We start from the raw sequence: 12,579 nt of genomic DNA on the forward strand, positions 1-12,579 counted from the left end.
TCACAAAAAAAATTCCAGAATGATTGCTTGAAAACTGTGGCCAAAAATCGTGTGAGAAACAGACAGACAAGCCGGTAGGCGGACATGGGTAGTCGCCTACCCAATAGAACCTGACGCGATGGGCCCATTCGATGGAGAATGACCTGAGGATTAAGCACAAGAAAATTCATGATTCTAGCTTCAAGGGTTAATGCTGAAGATTGTTTTTTCATTAAAATACCCCCACATTTAGAGGTTTTTCGGCCGTTGCTAGGCAACAGAGGAGTCCATAGCAACGGTTCTTTCTCACACATAACTAGGACATACCATGAACCTACCATACCAGTTTCATGTATATCTGACTCATAGTCTCTGAGATATAACGAACTTCGTTTTTTTTATTGTTTTCGACCAGGGTTCATTCAAAGTCTATCTTCTCCGACAGTTTTCATAGGATCCGGCTGGAAATTTTTGACAATATGGCTGAATGTACTGCCCACAGTCGGTCATGGCCCGATTTTTGATTTTCAAAAAAATAATTTTTTTATGATTTTTCAAAAATTTCAAAGTCCCGTTGCTAGGCAACGGTGGTGTCCATAGCAACGGTTCTCATTTGCACACAACTAGGTCAGGATATGAACCTTCCAACCAAGTTTAATCGAAATCGCCATTGTATTTACTGACCAGTGTGGTTTCCAGTACCGATGCGACTGGAAACCATGCTTCTCCTCAATTAGAAATGCACAAATATCCTGCAGGCTGTTGAATCTTACATCATTCCACGAAATTGGCTATACCATTACAAGTCCCTGCTGTACAATGTCAAGGGTTTGTTCAGTTTACACGTTTCTTATAGAGCACTTACCAAGTAGCTTAAGCACTAGCTAGCTGCTTAGTAAATGAACACACCTCTGCAGTCAGTACAAGTAAAAGAAAATGTCAAAGTCTCACGGCCGAATTCAAACTGAAAGGTGACAAAAAAAAGTGGGCTGATTTCTGTAGAATAAAAGACTGAGAGTGATAACGATAACGACGGAACCACACTTGCCGACTCAGAGCTGCTTCAGCTGTTTCACAACGACACAGAAGATGAGGATTTTGGACTTTATGGAAGATGATTTACCGGTACCTTAAATAGCTTTGGAATGAGATACGCAGGGTATGTGTCGGTAAAATATGTGAAATAACTGCAATTAAAGACATTACAATTAAAGTTGTAAAAAGAAAAACTGCCTCCTTTTGTATCTCCTTGATAATTGAACTTCACCCCCTGTGGTTAAGTATATATATATATATATATATATATATATATATATATATATATATATATATATATATATATATATATATATATATATATATATATATATATATATATCCTGCACACGAGTGTACCCCACAGGCGGAATTTTTGGAACTAATTTAACATATAGCCCGTGGGTTATTTGTGTGAAAATACGGTAATTGAAGATCCTTCCAATTATTGCACTTCACACAGTGTACACAACTTTTGGTTGTTCTTTCTGTTGTAGTTTTTCTGTAAATTTGCACCACATATCCTTCTGTTGTAATATTTTCTCCATATTGATCATTTCTACCCCTTTGTTATCAAACAATTACCTCCACCATCTGCGTTAGATGGAGGCTATGTTTTCACCCCTGTCTATTTACTTGTGTGCAGGATATCTTAAAAAGTTGTGGATGAATTCAGATGAAATTCAGTGGGCAGGTTTGATGTGTGACAAAGACAAAGTCATTAGATTTTGGTGAAGATCCAGAAACTAGAATTTTGAAAGTGATTCTTCATTGTTAAGAGATAGGGCCAAAAAGGTCTGGCACAATATCATGATAAAACTATATGCAGCACAACAGCTCAAAGTTGTGGACAGATTCGGAAGAAACTTGCTGGACAGTTTGGAAGCGTGACAAGGAAGAATTGATTAAATTATTGGTGAAGATCGGAATCCGGATCCGGATCTGAGAATTTTAAAATTGATTCTACACCATTGAGTGATAGGGCTAAAACTGATATATAGCACGATTTCTCAAAAAGTTATGGACGGATTTGAACGAAACTTGGTGAACAAGTTGGATGTGTGAGAAGGACAAATGGATTCGATTTTGGTAAAGATCCAAATCCGGATCTGGATGCGGATACGAGAATTTTTTTTATTTTCTAAGTGATTCTTCACCATTGAGAGATAGGGCCAAAATGATATCTCAAAAGGTTATGGATGGATTCGGATGAAACTTAGTGGACAGGTTGGGTGTGTGACAAGGACAAATTGATTCAATTTTGGTAAAGATCCAAATCCAGATGCAAGAATTTAAGTGATTATTTACCATTGAGAGATGGGGCCAAAGACGATGATGGCATCTCAAAAAGGTGTGGACGAATGACAAAATTATGTGGATGGCTTCATTTGGTGCCAAGAACAAGTTGATTAGATTTTAGTTCAGGTCCGGATCCAGAGCCGACCTATCAATGGGATACAAAACATAAACTGTTCAGCCTGGCAGAGGTATGCGCTCTACCGAGTGCCATTCTTGTTTTGAATATGTCATTGTCTTTTCTGCTATTAATTTATTTATCTTTCTCATTGTACATTTTTGGTCAATCACAATCAGAATGGCTTCTCTGTGTTAGATTGGGAGGTCTTTCCTTTCCTTTCATCATCCTTTCCATCATCCTTTCCAATTAATCCAACGATTTCCCAAATTTCTCTTTGGTGTTTTTATTCGTATTGATCTTGATTCTACTGCTATGAATTAACCCACATATATTAAATTTGCTGAGCTGTAGCAAATTATTTACGAGCTGTTGTGGTGTTTCTCTAACTTTTTTTTTTTTTTTTTTTTTTTTTTTTTTTTGTATACCTTGGTCGAGGCTCGTATGAGAGCTAACACACAACTCACAGCAAGGAGGCATGAGACAAGAGGGGTGGGAGTGGAAGGGACAAAACATTGGGGAACAGACACAGGTGAACTGTGGAAGGGAGAGGGATGGGGATGGGACGGGGAACATGGCGAGGAGAAGATGGACATTACAGGGACTTTCAGGAAGGAAAGCAGGAGAATTGAAGGAAGTGGGCATGGGTGGATTATCGGGGGTAGAAAAGATCGAGGATTTGGATGGGGGAAGATAAGAGGTGGTGGTGAACAGCTGTTTTGAAAGCCTGGAGGGAAGAATGGGAAAGAATAGAGTGAGGAAGTTTATTCCAAAGGCGGGAAAAAAGAGGAATGAAAGAGTGAAGATGAGCAGTGATTCGTGATTTTGGTAGTTTTACCAGAAGGGGGTTGTTGGCGGACCTTGAGCGCCCTGTGGAAATGTGGTTGGGACAAATCGCAGAGAGAGCAGGGGGCAAGGCTGGAGAGGAGTCGGTAGAAGACAGAAAGACCACCGACCAACCTGCGGTGATTGAGTGAGAGGCCCAAAGACTCAGCTTCATTGCGGGAGATGCCAATGATCTTAAAAGCCCTGGTTTCGACAGCGTGAAGTCGAGAAAGGTGGGAGGCAGGAGCACCAGCCCAGAGGGGAGAGCAGTACTCCATCAGGCTACGGACAAAAGCTTTGTAAGTAGTCAGGAGCTCAAGAGGGCCGAGGAAGGACTTTGCACGACGGAGGATTCCCAGTCGGCGACTGGCTTTTGAGGCAAGGTTGGAAATGTGACTTTCCCAGGAAAGGTCATGGCAGATAGTGAGACCCAGAAGCTTGAAAGAAAAGACTTCTTCCAGAGGATTGTTGAGAAAGTGGATGGGGGGGTTTTGTAAACGGTCCTTTCGAAGAGACATAGTGAGAGTGTGAGATTTGTGTGGATTGAAAGACATGTTCCACGTGTTGGACCAGTTTGTGATTTTATCCAGATCTGCAGTGAGCGAAGAAGCTGCTGCTTGCCGGTCTGAGGGATGACAGATGGTACGGCAGAGGGTGGAGTCATCGGCAAAGAGAAATAGAGGATTTTCCAGAGAGTCCGAGAGATCATTGATGAAAACCAGAAAACTGGACGTTTATGTCCATAATTATGGACTCTGTGTCCCTGAGTCAGGTCATGTCAGGTATGGGAGCATGTGCCGGAGCAGCGCGTCGCTGTGTCCACTCTCTACCGGTACTCCAGGGGCCTCCGTCTGGCCATCCCCCAGGTAGATGCCTGGCCCATCCCCATCTCCTTCAGATGCCGATCAACTTGCAGCAACCACGATGCACATCCCTGAGTCAATTCTGTTAAACTGTGTTGACATCATAAAAGTGTTAAAAAGAAGAGGCAATTATGTTTCGGCCATTATACATTATGTTGTATGTACCTTTCATTTAATCCAGACAAGTATGCAGTTCTTAATTATGTTATCCAGAAAAGTTATTTATGTTTACATGATTGCTTTGTCTTCGATCCCATCATTTTTCTGGCCATTACCCTTGATCTTTTCAACTATCTCGTGTTTAAACTGAAGCTCATGTTTTTTTACAATATCCATAAGTAAAGTGATGAGAGCGCTGTTCATAACCAGTCACTATATTTGAGTTGATCATGCAACTCATGTGTGCATTCATTCTTACATTACACCTGTGTATAGTATCCCCAATATTTTGCATCCCACATTTGCTGTAAGTTAATAAATAAATCGCAGACTGGGCATCCTCAATAAATCTAAGTCTTTTCTTATCCAGCTCTAGACTGGGAATCCTCTGTTGATCCAATTCTTTCCTTGGTAAATCAGAGCTACTCACATTGTACAAGGCCTTTGTCCATAACTCAATGAAGTATTGTTCTTCATTCTGAGCCAGCACCCCAGATACACATCTGTCTCACCTGGCTTCTGCAGAATTTAAAGCTCTCAAATTATTGGAATATCCTGTGATGAGGCCAAAGCACAAGGTCTCTTGCTCTCACATTGCAGTACAGGCAAGTCAGTGCTCTCTGTTTTCTACCATCTATTCGACAACATTGCTTCCTCCACTCTCTATGTCCTCTGACCCTCCCTAGCAACTCCAGGATACACATGTTCTTCAAGCAACCCTTTTCAGGTTAAACTTCCAAAATCCAGGTTGACTGCATGCCTCAACTATTTCATTCCTCACTTGTCCAATATATGGAACCAACTTCCAGAGGCTGTTCTGTCTCGGGCTTCAAAAGGAACCAGTGCACCACCATTTCTTGTGATCCCCCAATTTGACTTGTGATCTTAATTACTCCCATTAATCTTTCCTAAATGAACCATCTTACTGGGTAGTTTCAGTGTTTCCTGCCTTCCTCTTCTCTTGTTTGTTCCTTCCATTGAAGTTTGTCCCACTGCCAGTTCTAACTCAGTACTGTAAAGAATAGAATAAAAACAAGAAAAAGAGCAATCAGAGAGTGCAGATCCTCACCAGGACTTGTTTTGTGCAGTGTGTTATGTGGTGTTTGTGTACTGGTGAGTTATGTAATTAATTAGAGACATAATTAGAACTGCCACTTTATAACTACTGGCAGTGAGGTACGAAGACGTCCCGCTTTGATTGGACACCTGACCCTGATCCATGACATTTATTTATTATTATTGAATCGAATTCAGAATGGGATTAAATTAATTCAATTCCAATCAAATGGAAGACCAAAAAAAGGACAGCCTTGCATTGGAGTCATCAGAAGGAACACGAACAAGCAGAAAGCAAAGACGAAGTCATTAGGAGGAACATTGATAGGATTCACCTTTCAGTTGCTACTCCTCTACCCTCAAACCCATCCAGGCACAGCCAAGTGAGCCTTATTCAAAAAACAAACAAACAAACAAAAAAAAACACCCACATCCAAAAATTAAATAATTCTGCCTGTCAGACCATGTGTCCGATTAAGTTGAAATTTAAGACATATATTCCTCATCACTACCAGATCACAATTGTTAAGTTTCAAGTCGATTGATTATGCGGTTCCAGAGAAAACACCATTTAATATTTTTCTTGAATGCAATATGGCTGCCAAACCATGTGACATCAATTATTCCTTAACAACCTCGTACACACGCCTTGGGGAACATTTATGTGAAGTTTCTCCTCGATCTGTCCAGCCGTTCTGGGGAAGATTTTAATACGTTTGAGGGTAGATCCAATATGGCTGCCAAACTATGCGACCTCTGACGTCATGTGTGTGAGCCTTTTGTTCCTCATAGATAGGCAGTCATATGTGTAAAGTTTCACCTCGATCTGTTCAGCCGTATCAGAGAAGAAGATTTTTGAAGGTTTAAAAAAAAAAAAAATTTAAACAATGGCTGCTGAATCACATGACTGATGACATCATCAAAAAAACAAATTGTGGACCATTTTATCCTGAGATGACCCTCAAAAATTTTCATCCCGATTGGATGTAGCATTCTTCATCTGCAATTATGACATCATAATGAAGGCACCTCTGACATAATTTTAAAAAAAAATCACACTCATTCCCCATGAGGAGTACTTGCTATGTGCCAAATTTCAATTATTCCTTTGGTGTGGTTTCAGAGATAGAGAGGTCCAAAGTTTTTCCATTTTTCCAACATGGCCACCATACCACGTGACCTATGACATCATATTATCATTAACCAATCTACACCAGTAGTCGCAGCAATGGTGAGAATTTCGTCTCAATCTGACAAGCAGTTGTGGAGAAAAACATGAAAGTTCTGTGTGGACAGACAGACAGACAGACAAGACAGACAGACAGACAGACAAACAAACCCAAATGCAATACCCTTTCCTTTGGCGAGGGTAATAAAAATGATGCTCCAGTTTTTCCATCTTATTATTTCTAAGGTTTCTATCAATCGATAAGATCGAGTCATTACTCTACAATTCATTGTATCATTAATCACACATCTTGTTTTTTCATTTTCTGTTCCTAACAATTCTAACGCACGCACGCACGCACGCAACGTTGGTGTATTTTGGACCATATTGAGCATTTCATTTGTATCACTTTTTGAACAGTGAAATTCACCTTTCAGGCGGATGTGGTCGCTTAATATAGGCAGATGGAGGATTAACAGGAACAAAGCTTTTTCGTTTTTCCTTCTCTTTTTCTTTCTCTTTGAACTGCCCCTTGCGTTCTGCAGGAGAAAGTTGTGCATTATTCAAAGAATTGTTCTTCACAACAAGGTCTAAATAAAGAATACAAATGTTTTGCAACAAAGGCAGAAGAAATATTGCTATAAAAGCTGCTGCTTTCACGTTGGCAAAGAGTTATCCTGAAAAAAAACAAAATGACCCTGGAAAAGTACATTTCTCAAATGTACATTTTCAATATATTTAGAGAACAAAAGAGTCATGCTGCTGAGAAAGTTTTCAAAAAGACCAAAATTGGGGATGCAGGTTAAAATGTGCTTTGGGAAACCATACGCACGAGTTGTCTTCCTACATAAATCCGTCAGTAATTATGTGATGCAGGGGAGAACATTCCCTTTCTACACATTCGTAAGCTCTTGAAGGCAGTGAAGAGGGAATTATTTTGTTGCTAAGATGAGTTTATAAAGAAATGAGTAAAATGATCAGGTTATCGTTAACACCCAATTTCTCAGTTTCATGTCACTGAGAACTCCCTATGTATTTGCCCATAACGCAAGAACCACATGTTTGATGATGTCTGGTATTGTTCGCCCACACCTGCACCCCCACGCAGCGGGAGTCAGGGTTTTGCAATCGTGCACGGGAACGCGTATCCCCGTTTGCCCAGGCCATACATTTTTAACGATTTAAACTTTTGTCATCAAATTTTCAACAAACCTTTATTATGAGAATATGGAGAATATAATTAGAAATTGGGTCAAAATGTGAAAAGACAAAATCATAGTGACTATAAATAACCCTCATCAGCCCCGCCACAGCACATCAAGCACGAGACAACCGTTTTTTGTTTAAAAAAAAAAAAAATCACATCCATGTTTATTTATTTACCATTGAGCTTCAGTCAGTGTCTGTCTAAGCCATAAATTTTTTTTACCAATTGACTAAATTGAGCTTTTTCCATCAAATATTCAACAAACCTTTATCATGAGAAGATGTAGAACACAAATGAATAAAATGTACATTTTTTTAAAACTGTCGTTTTCATCAAGTTTAGTTTGAGGACAAAGCGAGACTTAAAAAAAAAATTCTGATTTATTTAGTTGTGGCAGGTCACATTTTCACAACGCATCCACTTGTTCTCCTGAGTTCCCAGTTTCCCTCCACTCTTTATCACATCTCCATTTCCTTTCTCTTCCCACTTATTTGCTTTTTATTTCAATACTTGTTTTTGTCTCGTGATTTTCACCGATAATTTGCTGCGTCAGCAATGTCACCAAAAGGTGCCAAGAGAAAGATATTCATCAGATTGGCAAGTTGCAGATTCATTTGCTTGTTTATACATTACATTAATTTATTTTGCTCTTTTATGAGCGTCAGTTTTAAATGAACAAAAATTAATTAAATAGGCCAACACAAGACATCACAGAACAAGGCAAAATTAATCATGAGATTTGATTAAATTAGTTGTTGAATTAGATGAGATTAGTTGTTTTATTAAATGAGGTGGAAAAAAAATCCAGATTTTACAGGTTTTTTTCAAAATGAAGAATCTGCAAGCTTACCCTTTTCTTCTTTTTCTGCTTTGGTTCTCTTTGGTATCCGATATACCTCCTGATTAAAAACAGCAAAAAAGATGTACACATTAACAGCATAAAAACATAAAATATTGAAGATAGCAATGTAGGATGCGAGGTAGGTCACCTTGAGGTCTTTCCAATTGTCCAAGAGCTTTGCTGCCAATTGCCCGATGCTGAATGGCATACTGTGCAGAGGCTCGTGGCTCTGTTCACTCTCCACATCCGAGGCAACATCATCTTCATCCTGCGATAGCGTCCCCACTGCCGCCCGCTCAATCCTGGCCCCTTGCATCTGGCTCGAATCGACTGCATCCACGGCAGTTGCAGTTTCTTCCACTTCTTCTGCCTTCTCCAACACTGATGCATTTCCATTTGTTTTGGCATCTTTCATGCCATCACTGTTCCCATTTACTGGCACTCCATTAGCCAAAATACCTTCTTTCTCAATGTTTGTCTGCGGTACACCTTGTGAAGCAATTTCTGTCCCACTTACGATACCTGGTATGGAGTCCTTGGCTTTCGTGACTGGCGGGTCATCGACAGCGACAAGTCCTGTCTGCTTACTTCCAAGACTGGCTGCATTCAGCTCCATACATGCAGAAACAAATCCCTCTTGTTGCTTCATGCTATCAGTAACCATTTCTTCTGGCTTCTGCTCACTTTCAGAAGCAACAGGTCCCTTCAACTGCTCTATATTTCCAGGAGCAGCCTCCATCAGCCCAACAGTTCCAGCACTGAGGAAAGTTGCTCTTTTTCGCCCCTCTGCATTTTTTCCTTCAGTTTCGTCATCTGAGCCCTTACTGCCATCAGAGAGCACACTAGCTGGACTCTTCTGGCAAATCTGGCCAATTTCATGCAAATGCTTGTGCAGTGGCAATGCTTCAGCAGTTTCAGAGTCTGGTACCTTTTCTGAGTAGTTAGTACTCAGCTCCAAAGTTGAAGACAGAGAATCACACGTGCCCCATTGCTGTATTGCACCAGCTTCTACCACATTTTCGGTCTCAGGCGGTGTTATGTTATCATTACTACAGACTTCTGCGGTTTTACTTTGCTCTGCTGGCATAGAAGTTTCAGGGTAGCTGCTCTCCACTGGTTTACCATGGTCAGATGGTGCTGGACTATTCAGAGCGCTAAGTGCTGCTGAAGCATTTTCACTGGAATCGCCATCTGCCTCAGAAACAGGAACTTGGCACAAGCCAGCATGTGACCAGCGTTCAATGATTGAAAGCACCCGACTCTTAAGCAGAAGTGTCTTGTTGGGAATGGGCAAGTGCTGTAAAGTCTTCAAAATCTGCACAGAGAGAAAAAGCAACATGCTCTTGTTGGTGAAAAGTGGATGGTTGTTCAATGCCTTCCAGGCAAATGTTTACTACAATGTGCAGCTCTCATGGCTCAAACAGTGTTTCAACTATATTTATGTTTATCATATTATGCAAAAATAAACTTTTTTTCTGTTTCTTTTTCTTAGTGCCACAAATATAGCAGATTCCCATCAAGATGAAACCTTTGGGAGATATTTTGATCACAAAAAAATGCAAAAAATTAATAAATAAGAAGTCCATTATCAAAATAAATCTCAAAGACCATTTGTCTTAACGAGCATATACAGAGTAGATACTTGAAAAGTTGAATAGATACAATAGATACTTTAAAAACTGACATAGTTGTTGCTTTGCAACATATGCCTGTACAAATGATGGCATTTGAAAATTGATCATTGAGGAATTTGCACTAAAAGTAATGGAGCCATCATCAATGTTAGTCATTGAAGAAATGTGAAGCACACATTCTCTGGACGTCTGTTTGGCATTACCAACACAATGTTGGGATCCCATTGGATGAAATCAATGGGACGTTGAGGCATGAGAAGCAAGAGCTGACGTTTTGAAGGTACACATAAGGATACACAAGGAAATCAGACACAGGTGGAGGCCATTCAGCCCACATCAATAAACACCAGACCGAAAAACGAAAAATTTGGGGTTTTGGGAGGTTTTTTTTGTCGTTTTTTTTTGTTTTTTTCTTTCTCGGGGAGGGGGCATGGGCAAAGACAGTTTTTGGGTATAAAAAAAAAACCGCAAAACATCAACCACACAGCACACCTTGACAAGACCCCCACAAACAACACTGCACACATGCACACAATTACCCATCAATGCTCCAGTGACCTAAAAGTCCTGCAAACATCCCTATTCCCCTCTACCTCCAATACTTCCAGGAACCTATCTAATTTCAATATAAAATTATCTTCTGTTTCTGCTGCCACTACTTTTCCAGGGAGACCATTCCATGCATTAACTACTCTGAGTGAAAGACCCCTGCCTTACTGCCATCTTAACTCTCCTCTTCTTTACTCTCAAGCAATGGTCCTATCACTGTCTACTTTGCTGAATAATTCTTCTGCACTTATTTTGTCTATACACTTCATCATCTGAAACATGTGTATTATATCCCCTCGTAACCGCATTCTTTCTCGTGTATAAAGTCCTGTCTCCTTCAGCCGCTCCTCAGAGCTAAGTCTAGAGCGAGGCCTGAAATCAATCTCATAGCATTGCGCTCAACCTCCCTCTGGCAGCTATATCCTTCCTAAGTTGTGGTGACCAAAACTGCACACAATATTCTAGATGTGGCCTCACTAAATTCCTATACAATGTTAAAAAACCATCACTTTTAATCCCCCTCCGAATACAACCTAAAATCTGATTTGCTTTACCTATAGATGCCTGGCACGGTGCTGCCTACTTACTTCCCGTATCTATTACCACCCCCAGATCCTTCTCCTGTGTGACACGCTCCAAAATTACCCCTTACATCCTGTAATCTCTATTTTCATTGTTCTTTCCCATCCCTAACACCTTACACTTACTCAGGTTAAATTACATCTGCAAATCTTTTTTCCCAATCTACGCAAGTATCAATACTTTCCTGAATATGATCACTGCCCAGTCTGCTATCCACCTTGCCTACAAACTTTTTGTCACCTGCAAATTTGGAAAGCCTACTCTTCACCCAACTCTCCAAATCGGTGATATAAATTATGAATAGTAATAGTCATTGTACTGATCCCTGAGGTACCTGTCGAAGAAAATTTTCCTCTTTAAGCATTAGTAAATGGTGTGAATGAATAAAGACATCGTTCCTCGCTTATAAAATATCACTTGAATTTCAGTAAAATGCTGCAGTTGAGAGGATCCCATTGTAAACATGATTAACCATGTATTCTGGTACATTTTCTTTCTGTAAAACATACATCTGCCTTCTGTTGATATTGATGTCATTTTTTTGACAAAAACTATGTGACAAACTGGAAATGTTGCATAAGTTCCATGAAGACTTGTGTATATTAATTAGTACATGATTAAACTTAACTTTAGATATTTCATATTTAGTTCACAAATTTAATGAATACAATACACGGCTTTTTGTAAAGACGCATTGTAAAATCGGCCAAAGTTCTGTGAGCAGCGCCAGACAATATAATGTTGTTTTTCATCAACGCTAAGAATGTGTCAAAGTAATGATTCACTCCCTTGATCTGTGCAACTATCTGTACCTCCAAATCCTGTGGAACCTCGAAGGGGCTTTTGTGCTTTTTTCTGATTGGCTGTACTTGGATTTTGCCTATTGGAACCAATATTGTTTAGACTCTGTTACAACACTTTCCGAATAACAGAAAGCTGTTATTTCGATTTCAAAGTATGGGAATAGTTACTCTTTCGCAGATGAAAAGATTTTTCTCTTTTATACTGCTTGTTCAATAATTTCCCCCACTTGTCCCCACTCGACATACAAGACTTGGGTGAGGGTTTTTCCTTTGAGAGAGTTTCTTTGATATATTTTCTCCCGTATGTGCACACATACGTATTTGTATGAAAGATTCTCCTTTAATGCTGAAACTTTGTGGAAATAGAGTTCATTTCTTCCACAATTTGGTGACACAGATGGGACCACAAATCCCAGAAAAGCTGGGAATTGAACGATGGCACCGTCTGCCGTAACAGCAAGCAA

General features: G+C 39.9%; 1 protein-coding gene across 7 annotated transcripts in view; it reads right to left on the bottom strand.

The window, feature by feature from the left end:
* The window catches only part of LOC147028078 (uncharacterized), a 149,726-nt gene that overhangs the window by 22,974 nt on the left and 114,173 nt on the right, over positions 1-12,579 (bottom strand). For all 7 annotated transcript variants that reach the window (XM_085878094.1, XM_085878101.1, XM_085878099.1 and 4 more), the window contains 3 exons: positions 8,696-9,862; positions 8,557-8,605; positions 6,930-7,038 (listed from right to left, as the gene is read on the bottom strand). In XM_085878094.1, coding sequence (XP_085734220.1) covers positions 6,930-7,038; positions 8,557-8,605; positions 8,696-9,862 — 1,325 coding nt within the window. The remainder of the gene's footprint in view (positions 1-6,929; positions 7,039-8,556; positions 8,606-8,695; positions 9,863-12,579) is intronic.

The sequence above is a fragment of the Eptatretus burgeri genome, chromosome 4 (genome assembly GCF_056783735.1).
Source record: "Eptatretus burgeri isolate ZD-2024b chromosome 4, Ebu_testis_v1, whole genome shotgun sequence".
In the NCBI taxonomy this organism is placed as follows: domain Eukaryota; kingdom Metazoa; phylum Chordata; class Myxini; order Myxiniformes; family Myxinidae; genus Eptatretus; species Eptatretus burgeri.